The sequence below is a fragment of the Aquarana catesbeiana genome, linkage group LG01, assembly GCF_042186555.1.
Source record: "Aquarana catesbeiana isolate 2022-GZ linkage group LG01, ASM4218655v1, whole genome shotgun sequence".
NCBI lineage: Eukaryota > Metazoa > Chordata > Amphibia > Anura > Ranidae > Aquarana > Aquarana catesbeiana.
Genome location: NC_133324.1, coordinates 592382563 through 592399321, shown reverse-complemented (window position 1 = coordinate 592399321; position 16759 = coordinate 592382563). Strand labels below are relative to the sequence as shown.

Sequence of the window (16759 nt, the reverse complement as noted above, 5' to 3'; positions counted from 1 at the left end):
CTGCAAACCCACGGCCACCATCATTAGCCAGCATCCCTCCTCTTCCACTCCCGTTGGCTTCAGGTGCTGCATGCGTCTTGGGAGGGTCCAGATGTGTCCCCTCGCCAGTCAGATCACCCCCCAAATGCCCCCGCACCCCTGATCCATGGCCACTTTGAGCGGCATCTCTCCTTCCCTTCTCTCTGCCTGCATCTTCTCCCTGCACAGATCTCCGTGATCTGTCAGGCTGGGGATCATGGTGGGGAGAGGGGGGAGCGGTGCGGGTGGGGGTGAAGTTGGGGCTTTAGTAAACGTGTTTACTAAGCTCCCCCCTGTAGAAGAGAGCGCACATGCAGAGATCACTACTGATCACTAGGGATGAGTCCACGGTTCGAGTCGAACGTAAGTTCAGCTCGAACATCGGGTGTTCGTTTGTTCTAAAACGAACCAAACTTATGGGGTGTTCGCGGAAAATTTGAGCGCTGCAGAATGCCCCATAATGCACTGCGAGATCGTTGCGGCTCCAGTGCGAATTTCCACAGGAGCCCTGTGCGTCTTTTGGTCCGTTTCAGGTCTGAATTCAGTCAAAAATTCGGGCTGAAATTGGATCTGAAATGGTGAATGGGGATGCACCGGACTCCTGTTGTGAGCAGCATGCAAAGACAGTGTGAACCCAGCCTAATAGTACTCATAGACTTCTAGCTCAATACAAGATAATAACTACTCCAGTACCAGGAGGCATAACACTACTGGAGGTTGCGGTACTCAGTGCAAGTGTAATGGTTCTGCTTTTTTCAATAAGATTGTTTACTAAAAGGTTATAAGAGCAATATATGTTTTCTTTGACCAGACATCTGACATGAAGATGATTAAAAAAAAGGTAATTTTTCTTCTTCTTTTTTTTTTTTTACAATAAATCATCAGTAAAACATTTTTACATCACCTAAATATGCACTCATTTAATGCATGTAGAGTATGTGTAGTAAATCTATAATTATAATAACAACACAGGAAACCATGCAAGTGAAATACATTTGTTTTATTTCTTGCTAAAGTTTGTACATATACATATGTCATATACACACTTTGTTTATTTAGATCCTTCATTATTTTGGATGATTTACAGTACATAAAAATCTTTTTTTGATGCTGTAAAGTTGTTTACATTTCCTTTTTTAAAGCAACAATATCCCAACTTATAAAAACACAAAGAAACTGAATATTTAAAGACCATTTACACAATAGAGAAATGTACTATATCACAGCTTCTATAAATATGAGGGGCGTTGTTATTTAATTTACAACATATTGGAATGAGAAGGTTGCAGGTATAATGTACATACATATATGAAGTAAACCAAATACAAATGTAAACATAAAAAAAAAACCATAGGATGCCTCTAAAGCGATCCTATTTGAATCTATTATTATTTTTACCATTATTATTATTTTATCATTAAAAAGTGCTCTATACAGCTTTTTTTTTGCACTCGTGTCATGTCCTCACTTAACTAGAACTCGATATTGTGAAACAAAATTCAAGCTTATATTTTCATGTCTCACAAGGCCAGTCGAAGCAATCAGCCACCACAAAACTGTCAACTGTGATGTATTGAAAGAAGTGTGAAAATTACTTTCTCCCGCTACCTTCAATCTAGTGCAATCTTTTATTAGAAGTACAATTATACACCAAAGCTCCATTGCGGGAAACTATTCCTTGAAAAGATGACTTGAAACTCTCAGGGCTTTTCATTTTTAAAGGAAACTTGTTGTAGTTCTTGCTAGACTAACAAATACAAGTAAATGTACAATATCTCCCGGGAGTAGGTGCTTTATAAAGCAGTGTTTTTCAACTCCAGCCCTTAAGTACCTTATAATACACAATGCTTTGAGAATTATTCTCAGTGGGAACAGATTTGACAATTACAAATTGCAAATATAAAGTGATCAATAGATTCAGAGGCACCTGATATAATATGCAAATCTGGTCTTTTCCTGTAAAAGCTCCCGCTCAACCTCTTATCCTCCCCATGGCCTTTTAATGTGATAGGTGGCTTTGCTGACCAACAGGGAGTTAGAAAGGGGTGTGGTCAAGTTAAGTTTTTACAAGACAAATCTGGATTTGCATATAACATCAGCAGTCTATATCTCTAAATTTTCTGATCCTTTCAAAGTTTGGTTTTCTCCAAAGGTTACCTCAGTTATCTCAGTATTTATCAGCTTAAGTTTGTGACAAATTAAAGTACACAATGGTAAATATAAAATGTAACCTCTAGCTAAAACTACCAATTCTGTATTAGGCAAAAAGTGATATATGTATTATGATACTAATTTCTGTGATGCTAATGTGAAGATTGGTTGTGAAGTTCCACATCTACCTTTTCCTTGCTGCACTGCCAGTGCCCTATTAATTTGAATCTGAAACTTGAAATATATAGTCATTGGTAGAAGTGTGTTCAGCTTAGAAAGAAAGTTTTAGTGTGCTGGATGTTCATATCTTGGCTAAGGATAATTTTAAAAACACTGGTTGTGCCCATTACTATCCACTTGGCACAAATGAATCCTTTTGGGTGGATATCTGATTTTCTGTAGTAAACAATCTTCTTTTAATGACAAAACACATTTTTATGTAATTTTCCCAAAACTGTTGTACATCTTTGGGGGGCAGTAATGAAAAATGAATCTCTACTAATATATTTGTGGTCTTCTGCAATGTAAAATAGAATGTACAACAGTCTTGATTTGCAAGACCGATGAAAAATAACAAATGCTGAAAGGGTGACAAAAATGTGTGACAGTTACAGAAGCAAATCCACTAAGAGACTTGGTTTGTTAAATCTTTTATTACAACAACAGCTATCTTGTGAATTGACTGTGTGACCTGTTAAGATTCTCACTTTCTCACTCTGCAGTTAGTGGGGGGTTTACTTGCAATCACCAAGGGGACCTAAAATAACTTATCGGGATAGACAAGCAACAAGCTTCTAGCTCTTCAGAGACGTGACTTATTTAAAGCTTAAGCAGTCACCTTAGTTTGAAAGTTTATAGCTGTAAGTCTGCATGACATAAACAGGCCCTTTCAACCAGACCTGTCTCGACAAAATATGTTGTCTAATGCAAGAAAAGATTTGGGTCATCTGTGTAATATTTCTTATCATCCTATATGCTTCCAGCCTCTAATGTCAGTAAAAAGTATCATGCCAGTCTTACTTATGACAATTTCTGACACATAACTAGCCTCTGTAGTCAGTCAATTTTTGAATGCCATCTCTGATACTTGGAATATATAATTCTATTTCTGCTGTCTAGAAGTTGGCAGCACACCTATGATCTTGATAATCGGTCCATGTCTCAGACAATCCTGCTCTCCATAGTGATGACTGCAGCCTCTAATGAAGGCTGTAGAGAAGGCAAGGCTGCTCCTAATGACTTTGCCTTTGGCACTAGAGCCGCAACTGCCAATTTCAAGACCCTACTCTGTGAACATTGACAAGAAAAATGTTCTGCTTGTTGGGGCCTTACCGGCTTTTGGTGCCTAGAGTGACTACCTTAGGGCCTGTGTCAATCAACTTTGGGCTTTATGTCAATCGCATCAACTTGACATTAGGTTGAGATTCTTCTGAGATCATTGAGTGTTCATTGACAGGTGCATTTGACCTGCAAGTGACCTTCTCCTGACCTGCTTTAAGTGGGTTTTGCATTTTACAAAGACTTGTATTGGAAAGCAAAATCCCTTTGAAGTGAAGAAAGGCCAGTCAACACAGGCCCCTAGTCACTTTGGCCCTAAGATGGCCCTAGTTTTAAATGTGGCAAATGGATATAGGGTAATGTACTGCAAATAAACCAGGTAATTTAAAGCCTTGTATTTATTTTCAAAGCTGCTCTAATGCACCAAGCATTTAAGCATTTCACACACTACTAAATACCAACTATTTGATGTGATATCAGCAGACACATTTAGCCTCATTCACTCCACACCGCATCAAAAGTAATGCTCCCATTACTACAATTCTTAGTTCAGTTCAAAGCCATGTTTACTGCATCTATCTAATCTAAATAACAACTGTTTTATAGAAAAGAGCAATAAATATAATTTATAAACTGTAAAATACCCAAAAGTTTTATATGCTATCTGAACTAAAGCTAAAGGAGGTGCATTTTCTTTTCTTTGTATTGATTCCATAGAAGGACAGTTGTATGCCTCCACTAGCCTCTAATAATCTTATAACATATTACAATAACCTATCCCCCCTTCCCCCAGCAAATCTATACATATAAATAAGGTCAGTTATTTTAACATCTGCAATAAACAAGCAACTGTGAATTTTGTGAGCTAAACACCATTTACTGAAACCACAGAAATCATCTGAAGTTCTAGTACCCATTTACTTATGGGTACTTGGGTGCCTATTCAAAGTCCCATTCTATGTCTCTGTATTTAATACCCATTTACTTGACCGACATATAGTTTTGGTCATGTAGCCTGTGTAGATCTTGAGGGGCTGATAACAAAAGACTATTCAGGTGACTCTTCAAAGCTATTGACGTCCCTGCTCTACCTGAATGCAGGCCCCAAGAGAGTGACCAATAACTCTTAATCTTCACAAAATGCAATTTTTTCATAAAAGATTTGCTTTTCTCATATGATACAGATGGAATTGTACAGTATATGTGGCTTTTATTTAAAACTATAGTGCGGTTTTAAACTAAATACCATATATCTAAAGGAGATAAGGTGTATTTTGCATAACGGCGGCTTTTTCCTGTTAATTGATCCCCTAATATTTTATAGTGTGGACAAGGTACAGATTACTAAATTTGTTTTTAACATGCAGAAACCACCAATACCAACACAGCTGTGTGAACAGGGTATGACTACTATCTACTATATATTAGAAAGCATTATGATGTAAACACTGGACTCGGCTCTGTGTACCATCATTTTGGTTCTATGTATTGTATACTCATCTAACATTTTACAGCTTTCCGTTAACATATCACAACCGATGCTTAGCTTTACCCAACAAAATTCAAATATTTACTCCCCAGCTAATCTGCTAATGTAAGCTAATCTGCTAAAAACTGACGTATCGTGTTTTGTATTCCACAAAGAAAAAAATAATGTTTACCAATTTTTAACATATGCAAAGTTTTAATGTTGATAAATGGACTTTTCCCATGAAGTGCTGCAGGGATGTGTCTGTCAGACTGAATATGACCTGCAATATCCTCTTAACTTTCAAAGACCGATAGACCATGTTTAGTTCAGCATCTACATTTTGTAAATACATAATCCCACTACATTAAGGAGTCTATTTATAAATGTTTTACCCATGATTCACCCAATATTTCCCAAGGATCAAATTGAAAATCTTGGGTGAAAGTTTTGCGATATACTGTATATATTTGTAATACACAAAGGGCAGCTAATGATCACTCAGTATCATCAATTCAATTGCTTTACTCTTATGTACTCAAAGCATATTTCCCCTAAATAAGAAATGGATAAAACCTCAGAGCCCCCCAAAAAGGAGTTCTAAGCATGAATGTACTTTTAGATCAAAATGTTAAACTCTTATGCCGCGTACACACGATCGGACTTTCCGCCAACAAAACCGTGGATTTTTGTTTGAAGGTTGTTGGCTCAAACTTGTCTTGCATACACACGGTCACACAAATGTTGGCCAACAAGTACGAACGTGGCAACGCGGTGATGTACAACACGTATGACGAGCCGAGAAAAAGGAAGTTCAATAGCCAGTGTGGCTCCTTCTGCTTGATTCCGAGCATGCACAAACGTTTGTGCGATGGACTTGTGTACACACGATCGGACTTTCCGACAACGAAGTTTTGTTGGCGGAAAATTTGAGAATCTGCTATCAAACATTTGTTGGCGGAAAATCCGACAGCAAATATTCGATGGAGCATACACACGGTCGGACTTTCTGACAACAAGCTCACATCCAACATTTCCCATTGGAAAATCCGACCGTGTGTACGCGACATTAATTTAAAATGTCCAATTACACATTTCCCACTGGATGTCTGTGAAATTGCATTTGCCCCATGTAGTATTTTTCCTCTCCAGTTTAATGATTATTTTTCAGTTTTAATATTTTTCAAATTTTAAAGCAAGTTTGGGGAATTTTATATTAACTTACTAGATTAACAAAAGATTTTTTTTTTTTTTTTTTCGAAAAAAATTGTGATACCTTTAAAAGTAGAACCCATAAATGATGGTATATGTTTTGCTGTGCTTCAGTAGGTGCTAATAATGGGCTTTTGACTGCACAGATTACTGTCAGAGTTGATAAAATCAGTCTTTTTAGTGCTTTAATTCCCATCATTTGTTTCTGCTGAGCTGTCCAAAATGGCCCCGCAAACAAGTTTTGCATTCATTTCGCATTTAGAGTTGCAGTACGTTTACTAGATCAGAGAGCATTTATCAGAGCTCATCCTAAGCAAGGCTAATTATTATATCAAGGGGGAAGCATCCCTTCAAGTCATCCTAATTTTAAATATAGACACTAGACAAATCAATGCAATAAAACGCATCAGGTATTTAGCAAATTGGCGTATAAGGAGTACGTACTGTATTTAGTAAACTGGCATATAAGGAGTCTGAAGCATTAACAAAGTCAACATTTCAGGTTTTTTCTTCTGTGTATGAAGCAACTGTGCTGCATGGGGAACTATATTAGAGAGGAGTCTGGTCTCTTTTTACAAACTTAAATTAGGAGTGCATATAGTCTTGTGAGGTTTTAAAACTTGTTTGAAACTTGTAAAAAAGATCATCTTAAAAAATCTGTATGAAACAACAATGAAAGAATAAACGTAAGTACCTTAGGAACTCCAGCTTAGTGAAGCCAGGAGCACTAATCTCTCAAATGTGCCATGTACTGAACTTTTTCAATCCAGCACTGTCTCTAGATTCAATTTGAAATGTACACCTATTACATTTAGTGTGTGTATAGCCATCACAGCTTGTCATGAAATAGAAATGCTACTGTAGAAAAAAAGAGCAATTTTCTTTGCTGCAAGTTGGCATTTTTATAACAACATCTAGAACAGCCACACATAGTGTACATCAATCTTAAAAAAGTGAATTAACAAACCAGCCCATTAATCCTATCAAATTAGACAAGGAGACATGAGCTAACACATATTTTAAGGAAGCAGCAGTGAGAATAAAATGTGACTTACTACTTCACATCTGACCTTAGTGCTGTTATTTTCATGTTGTAAATAAGGGCACTGACAATCCACCTAAAGTATATCTGAACCCAAAAGCAAAAATGTAACTGCAGCTTACCAAATCTTGACGTGGTAAATACATTAACCTTCTTTTTAGGCTTTTTCCCTTTATTTTCCCTGTTTATCTGTCCAACAAGTCTGCAATTTCCAGACCAAATTGCACACCAAATGTGTCAGTTAGAGGGTTGAGACAAATCTTAACACTGGCAGGGGTGCTTACAACAGTTAGCTTTTATTTGTTTAGTTAAAAACCTTTATCCCAAAAAGAAAAACTTTTTTTGTAAATTCTTAACAAGTTAGCTGTAGCTAGGCTTTAATTTATTGGTCACTTATGTGAAGCCCATCCAAATCTACTAGTCAATCCGAAACTCCCTTCTCCACAGGTTGACAATGCTGCTGTCCAAATGTGACCATGCTGCTCCTCCAGAAATACAGTGAAGATGTGAGTTTAGCCACCGTAAAACAGATGTGTGTTTCTGACTGAATCATCAAATAAAGACAAAGGGAAAAAAAAGAGAAACTAATGCAGCTAACAACATTTACAGACTAGTAAGCTGCAATATATTATTTTTTTTTGTTTTTTTGTTCATATGGAACATGAGGTCAATCTAAATGTAAAAACGTCCTTAAAAGATTTTAAAATATGAGTTTGAGGCACATTGTTTATGTACTTCATGTATATATCATCTTCTGATATAGATTTTATGCTGTTATATGAACAAATATTGAAGCCAATCATAGAAATATCACACTGTCTAGAATCGATCAAATTGCGTTCTTAAGGCAATCTGCAGTTTGCCTACATTGTAGTGAGATGATGAACTGCACCATGAAAACTTCTAAGTAATTTTAAGTTAAAAAGAAAATCATTGCAACTATGTGTCAGCTGTTTAACGGAATGTAATATCTTACTTACGTTAGTAGTAATTTGACATGGCAGACAGTTTCTGTGGTGTTTTACAATATGGGAAATGCAGACAAGTGCCATCTGTGCCTAAGAAGCTTTTTTTTAATATAAAAAGTTAATGCAGGAGGAGGCAATTGTGAACAATGATATGTGACTTTGTGACTGCTCTGATCGCTTCTATTCATATTCCAATGAAAGGGGAATACAAAAAAACTGGATTGCCTTTTATGAAATCATATTTATTGGTAACTCTGTGTAACTGTAGGATGTTCAAACAGCTAAGTCTGGTCAATATATTATCAATACTGTAATTAATAATGTCTTACAGAAGAGGAGACATTGGAGAGGTAAGACGTTTGCCCTTGCATTCTCAAATCTGCGAACCTGCTGCAGCAACTATGGCGGTGTCCAACTCTCCCTGTGTGACAATTTACCTTATTTTAGACTGGTTTCACATATGTATGAATTGGATGCAGGTTTCCTCGCATCCAATTTGCATGACATGAGAGTGTGATCAGCTCTCGATGAAGCTGGTTCACACAGGTCCGGGGAGGCCCGGGTCCGCATTCCAAAAGGGTCCTGTGCATGTTTGGTCCAGTTCAGGTGCGAATTCAGGCAAAAGTTCGGACCTTCAGACAACAGAAACGCACAGTACCCCATGCTGGGAACCACGGCCGTACATATGAGAACCCGGCCTTAAAATGTGTGGAATGCAACAGAAAGTGCAAATGCCTGGGGGTTCTTCTGTTAGATCAGCTTCTAAGTTGGGCAGGGGCACAGCAGGGAACTATAACAGAGGCTAGACCACACAGAGGCCACAAGCCTGCCACACAACTTTAACTGAAATTACTTGGGATGGACTGATCCCTAAACCTTACCCTAAGTGCAATATACAGTGAAACACCAGTCAAGATTGAGCATTTTAGATAATTTTCTATAATAAAGCACTGTTTTCAATTAAGGAGTATTACGTTTGAATTGCTAAAGAAAAAAAGTAATTTAAAAACTATAGGTTATAGGAAGAGAAAAATTTAAATGAAGCTGTATATGTATTGTATATACATCACAGTATAAAATAAGATGTATAAAATCAGGAAAATAAGTACCATGTAAACGATATATAAACCCCAATGTAAAACTATTGAGGGATTGTACCTTTCAAAAAAGTAAATAATCATCACAAACAACACTTATGCTTTACATGTATGCACATCACCGTCTATACATAGTACAGATTGTCACAATGAATAGAATGAGTCTTTCACCTAATTCCTATGGGTTATAGATCATAAACTAGCTGTACTGGTAATTTGGGTTATTAATATATATATAAATATGTACCTTGATAAAGTTCAATTATATACAAGATATAAAAATAAACAGGAGGAATGACGTTTTGTCTTTGATGAAAAATGTGCCATGTTTTTACAGGTCTTGCACCAACAGTTCTCCTATATATACACATCAGCCTCCAACTTAAAATCCTGGACAATGTAATTGAAATTGAAATGGTGGTGTAGCAATAATGTTGAACTCTAAACTCTATCTATACGATACAACATTTACTAACTGTCCAAGTTATGAGATGCCATATAAAATTGAACTAGCTTATAGGACCAGTCAGGTATACCACCCAATGTCACTAAGCATATTTTTTGAACTAGCATCAATACTTTCACTATACAGGCTTTTTATATTAATTTATCAATACTACAAAATACTAATATAATTTCCTAGTTTAGTTATGTTCCCATCTGTACTGAATGTATCAACATTTCTTGTTTCTTGCAGGCTACAATTAATACAGGACCCTACAACTTGCTTAGAGCGGATCTTCACCCTCAGATTTATCTTCCCTCCTCTCCACCCCTCCTCCACACACAGAGCACACTTTTTTTAACATAAAGAGTTCTGTCCCCTCCCCAATGCACATTACATGCCTAAGCAAATGATTTGTAATATTCCTGCTGTGCTTCTTGGGACATGCATGTCACATAGTCCTTCATTAAGAAAGGAGGAGCAGCACATCACTGTGAGGCCTGGCGTCTGAACCCGATGACGTCATACAAGAAGATTGCGGCGTTTGAGCAGGGGCAGAATTCTGAGAGGATTCTGCAGGACAATGCTGGATCCACTGGGTGGGTGAGTATCTGAAATGTTCAGAACCTGCAAAAAGGTATGCAGGTATTTGAAAAAGAAATGGGATGGGAGAGTGAAGATCCACTTTAAGCTAAATACAGAAATGTTTATTTTATTATCTCCCTGCATGAAAGTATTAATGTTCACTGTTCAATATTACTGGACATATTAGAAGGCCTGCACAGTGAGACTATGAATCATTTCAACATTGTAAAATGATTGCTAGAGTATAGAGCAGACACCTCGAAGTATATGCATAAATGTTCAGTTTATTTCCATAGTACCCTAGTAGGCCCAACCCCCAGAGCACTATATTATGAAGATTGTGACCAGAGATTGTATAGTCCTGCTCTATCGCATCTGTTCCCCTGTACTTACCTATTGGCAACTGTGGTATTAACCAACAGGGAGGCACATGGAGCAGGAGGATAAAAGCTCTGGTTGCAGTTTGCATTAAAAAAAATCACTTTGGATTTTGGAGACTAGGGCACGCTATAAATTAATTAAACATGCATGGAGATGCCTAAAATACACTTCAGCAGTCAATTTACCATACTGAAATAAACCTCAGGTTTGCTTTAATATAGCCTGACGTTGCTCAAAATGTATACATTACAGAAGTCATGCTTTTTACATCATTAGTACCTTTCACAAACCTACAGTACATAAATTGCTGAATATTAAATGCTAACATTTGGTACACATGCCAGGCACTCTCAGCAAGCCTGGAACTTCCTTGTGTTGTCATACCTTTAAGGAGATATGGATATCTGCTCTCAATTTCTTTTTTGCTTTATGCATCTCAGTATAAGTGTTCCTGCAGACTAGAGTATGATTATACTTTCTAGAGGCATCCTAATCTAATTTGTGGTGCTCACATATATTTGTAAATGTATGAAACTGACTTCTGCTAATATGGGTCTTGATCAGGATCCCTTTCTGGTTAATAAGTCCACATGCTACGGAATTTAGTTTCATGCAAAAGTTGTGTATTGTCCTTCCCACGTGCACCTGTTTCCTAGTTAGAAACTGAGCTGCGTGTCATACTTTCCATTTACTGTTGTTAGTACACAAATGAGAGGTTTTCAGCTGCCCTGGGTAAGTCTGTGTTGGAGCACTCCATGTGTTAGAGTACAAGCACAATGTGGAGCAGAACCTTGACATGGTATGTGGCTTTCACACATCTGTTTTTAAAATCTAAAAATAGGTTTAAATTAATTCTACTTTGTTGGGTTTTACATTTTTTGGCTCTTCTACTGTTAAGATACAGAGCTAAAAGTGAAGCTGTGCCATTGCAAATAAACAGGTTCACCTGCCAGACTCCACAGCAGCTTATCATTTTCTACACTTCATTCGCCCATCGTCTTATTCAGGGGCAAGGACAAGAAGCTCTGGATAAATATAGCCAGAGCTTACACAGGGCTTAAGACTCTCCCCCATCACCATGTGACAATTTTGGTAGCAGCAGCCAATTGTCAAACACCTGCACTGTCAAGTAGAAAAAAAAAAAGTCAGAGGCTCCCCCACAACAAAAACACCCACCTATTGTTTTTCCTACCTGATGGCTATTATGAGCTGTTGCAGGGGATGGGCAATCAAGATGGCCAAAGACCCAGCACCTGGAAAGAGCTGGGCAGATGTCTGCCGGTGAGGGAGCTTGTGGATGTCACATTGCTGCAGTGGAGGTGAGTATTTGAGGACTTTAGTTTCACTGTAAAATGTTTTAATCAGCCCAAGTAGTTAAATATGTTATTACCTTGACTACTTCCTAAACCCACATTTCCTCAGATGTATTTATTTTCTCTTTATCCAAGATTAAAAAATACTTAATGCAGCTCAGGGCTGCAATTTCAACAGTTAATTTTCTATGTGCTTTAAGAAACAAAAAAAAGCAGTTAGCTAAGCTGCTGAGCAAGAAAAGACTGTTTCATTAATCAAATGGCCAAGTAACATTGGCTCTGGGCTGAGGAGTAAAATATATTACAGGCTGCTGAACTTCAATAGATGTATAATTTTCTTAATGTGTTTTTCTGGCAAGTCTAACATTTGAGTGCTTCTTGTTTGTGAAATGCTATTTTACAAAGATAACATGTCTTGCATTTTCTTAAAGTAAACATTTCTTGTAATAATTAGCTCCATCTTGACCCTTCTGCTACACTACATACATAGATGATACGGAGGCCTAAAAATATCTATCCTGAAAGAAAATGCTATTCCAGGCTGTCAAAGTAGCTGGTCAGGTATACTGACCCAAAAGTGCTTAGTGATTCAAGTGAGTCAGCTTTTCTGCCTGAATTCTGATTCTCTCTTTCAGCTAAGAACAAACAAGCAAATGGTGGACTTCAGTCTGGCATTTGGTCGTGTGGCAAGAAAATATGGGAATCAGTGGTTATTTTAGGATAGGGTCTCTATTATCATCTATGTATACAATGTTACAGGAGGTTTAAGACTGAGAGGAAGGATTTAGTATAGTGCATATTACAGGTAACAGATATTTCTGCTATAAAATGGACCAATATTCCAAATATAATATAAATCTGTGTTAACGGTTTTGCTAGGATGAATTAATAACAGCAAGGCTGAAATGCACATGTCTAGTTTACATCCACTTTAAGACTGGTAATCCACTTCAGACTTAAAATCTCCTTGGGTTACTTAAGGCTATCAACACTAAGGATGACCTAATTTTGCTTAGTTATGCAATATTTGTTTCACTTTAGCCATATCTTCCAAACAGTAAATGAATTTATACATAGAGGTATATGACTTCTGCATATAAATGTAGCTTTTTAAAATGACTTTCAAAATGTACATGCATTTGCAAAAAAACAAAAAAAAAAAAACTAAACAAAACAAAAAAGCATCTAAATGACAACAAAACTGCTGTGTAGGGAAGCTGTATAATTCAAAGAATCACTTAGTTGCACATCATTTCAAAATAATCAACTAAAGTGATGGCAGTCTTGGCCTCTCATCTGTTATCCTTCTCTGAAATTCCCATAGCTATTAAAAAAACAAGATGTTACGTTCCAGTCTTTTGTGATCGATCAGTATTTATACCCTTTAGATTCCTTTATACCCTTCATTTTGAATGAACTACAATGTTCTGAGTTGGTGAAAATAAATAAATAATACATGTCTGTAAATTACAGCTTCTTCTATAACCTGTGCTAGACATACAGTATGTCTATCATAGAACACTATGGGGGAGATTTACTGAAACTGGTGCACTCAGGATCTGGTGCAGCTGTGCTTGGTAGCCAACCAGCTTCTAACTTCAGCTTGTTCAATAAAGCTTTGGAAATTAAACCTGGAAGCTGATTGGTTTCTTTGTAGAGCTGCACCAGATTTTGCACTCGCCAGCTTCAATAAATAACCCCCTCTGAGCAGAAGTACAAATAAAATGCACTATAATTAGAAGTAGAAATGTTGAATTATTTTTAAAGCAAATGACTATTTCAATTAAAGGTATATTGAAGAATTTTGTGCTGTTTGTATAGTCCTTCAATTATGAAAGAATATAAAGTCTACCAACTTTATTCAGCAAAGCAGTGATAAAGTAATTGACAACAACAAATCAGATTTCAGTTTACTGAGAAAATACTTCTGATTGATTGTTATGAGCAACTGCACTTGACATACTGCTTTTTTACCTGCTGAATAAGCCTCACAATGGCAGAGATTTATTATATGTCTAAAATTAATTTAAAAAAATACCTAGACAAACATAAGCGGATAGCTGCAGTTCTGATTTGCAACCAACAAGGAAATGAATTCAAGAAAAAAAAAGGGGGAAAACTGCTTTCCTAATGATTGAGATGAAAACTGTACAGTACATTCATAAATGGATTGGCCTTGAATAATGTTCGACACACATGAAAATCCTTGTGCAGACTGAAATTGGATGTGTTATCCCCATCCAGTTTTGGGTAGACAGCATAGACTAAAACAATAATAACACACGTCCTGCAGCAACTAAATGGGCTACTCTGTTCAGGCTCAAATGTGCATTTGTCTATATGTCTAGTGTCAATAAAGTTGGTGCATTTAAGATACCAAAACTTGCACTGGCCCACACTTTACCACCAATTCCCTCTATAATTCCAGCACAAACTTGTCTGTACAAGTCATTTAAATCTGGGTTTACAATAAATTAGTTAAAAAAAGAAAGGTCAATTACAGTAAACCAATATCTGCTGTATAAATTAGGTTAAAATAATATAACTTAAAAATATTTGATGTGAAGGTGAAGAACAGTGGACTCTGGGGCAGGCACAACATTTTGTTGCCCAGATAAGTATCCCCTATGAATAAAGGGGCATTAATTGCTATACCTTTCAGCGCTGGACTGAATCTGCAGTGCATGAGGTGTTATAAGCCAAACTACCACACTCTGCAGATTGGGAACAAAGACATCTACAACAAAGTGAGCAGTCAACAGCAAGAAGGAATGTGCAATAGAAAATGCTATCAAGCTCCAGTCAGTCACAGACTCATTTTGTTGTTTGAATGAACCACAGATAGTAACAATTGTGACAGACAATATATTTTGCTGCTCTTGCTGACTGACTTCCAGCTTATTGTCATCCCATGCCTCTTAAGTAACCTTCTGCTTGATGCTGGGTGTCTCTGGCCGGTAATCTTTCCGCTCCGAAACATTACGCTTGACCTTGGCACTGGCTGGTGATGAATCTTGAGTAAGAGATGGACTTGAATGAGATTTCTTCAGGCCAGAGTTGTCATTTTCACCACTGCTCAAAAGCTCTTTGCCTCCTTCCTTCAGGAGTTTCACATAAACTTCATATCGGGTTTTCTATAAAAGGGAAACAACATAAAATATTTAGCAGCAGAATATAAAGATAATTAGGCAGCTGCAACTGATTAATAACAGAAGAACCATCAAAAGGGTGAACAAAGACAATACCATTTAACTATAAACATTCCTTACTGAGTAAAAGAGAGCAAAGAACAAGGATGTGCAAGATGCAGTAACCTTTGGCAACAAGTTGCAAATCATCTTCTCAGCAAATCTGCAGACATCACGCAGTCAACTACAATCTGATTCTTGTTTTGGGCTACTATAGTTTACATTTTTTTTAGTGCTCTTTGTATTGCCTTAATAGGTAAACCTAATAATTGCATTAAAAATGTGCTAACAGGAAAAACTATTGTTGCCCATAACAACCAATTCACTCTCACCTGTCATTAAAGTCTTTTGATCGCAAAGCTAAACAAGAATACCGATTAATTTTTAAGGGCAACAAGAAAAATAATGGAATTCTTAGTATTTTTATGTGAAACTGTTTCAGTCTTCAGATCTCTTACCCAATTCAGAGGAAAACTGAGGCCCCTTTCACACGGGCACCTCCGTATAGCGGATTCTGCTTTCTCAGTGGGGGATCGGTCCGCTGATCCCCGCTGAGCAGGTGGATGGCAGGTCTGTGTCCGCTCCACTATGCAGAGTGGACACGGACAGTCCTACTTTCCTCTATGGATGGAAATGGACCACCTGTCCGTTTCCATCCGATGGATGGAAAATAGGACCCTCATCTGTTGGGTTGTGAACTGAACTCCTCCTTTGCATACTCACCTCTTTGCTCCAGGATTATTTGGGCTAAAGGCCAACCCTATTCCCAAGACTGGAATCCACTAAATTGGATTACAGAACAGGAACATGCATTTGAAAAATTAAAAATACTGGTTTATTCTGAGCAGAAAATTACACAAACAGCCAGCTGATAAATAATGCCCCCCCATGTTCATGTTAAAATGCCATCCCCACTCTTCATCAACATTAGCATAATTATTGTACCAGGTGGGTCGGTGGGTGAAAAAATAACCAGACACCTTTAATTCTGATACAGAATAGCTGAATCCCTAAATCCATAAAGACTGCTTTCCTGCTGTCTGAATAAAGCAAAATAGTTAACTTCTAAGGTTGCTTTGTGCAAAAGTATCTTTATTGCTTACTGTTATGTTCAAGTTGTGGCCCAATGACTTCTTTTCTTTTTCTCACAGGAACAAAGAGATCCAGAAGAACAATCATATTTAAATGCACTTAGTTTCATGGGGTTTAAGAACAGTCATCACAGCTAGAGATACCTGGAAAAGCTTTATAGCTGTAGTTGGTGCACTTTACTGCACTGCCAATGAATGCCTGAGCGTGCATTCCATCATAATTTTTAATACAAAGGTGCTCTGCAGCAGCTAATCTTTCTCTATTCATATGTGTGAGACTGAAAGTTCCCTCCATAAAATACATGAGTGGATAATTCAGCAGGGAGTAGTGAGGGGGCGCATTTCAAATGTTTTGCTAAATAATGTTCTATAACCTTTTCGTTGTTTTGGATGGTAACATTTTTGAAAGCTATGTCAGGTACAGACAAATAATACAGAAAGGTCTAAGCAAATGAAATTATTATACACACCTCTTTAAATTAGAGTTTACAAAAAAGCTAAAGATAGCAATGTATTAGCAGT

General features: G+C 37.2%; 1 protein-coding gene across 7 annotated transcripts in view; it reads right to left on the bottom strand.

Annotated features, from left to right (window-relative positions):
- Nucleotides 1-999: 999 nt before the first annotated feature.
- The window catches only part of PSD3 (pleckstrin and Sec7 domain containing 3), an 864447-nt gene continuing 848687 nt past the window's right edge, over nucleotides 1000-16759 (bottom strand). For all 7 annotated transcript variants that reach the window (XM_073598198.1, XM_073598204.1, XM_073598214.1 and 4 more), the window contains one exon: nucleotides 1000-15092. In XM_073598198.1, the coding sequence (XP_073454299.1) occupies nucleotides 14877-15092 (216 nt within the window). In that variant the 3' untranslated portion in view covers nucleotides 1000-14876. The remainder of the gene's footprint in view (nucleotides 15093-16759) is intronic.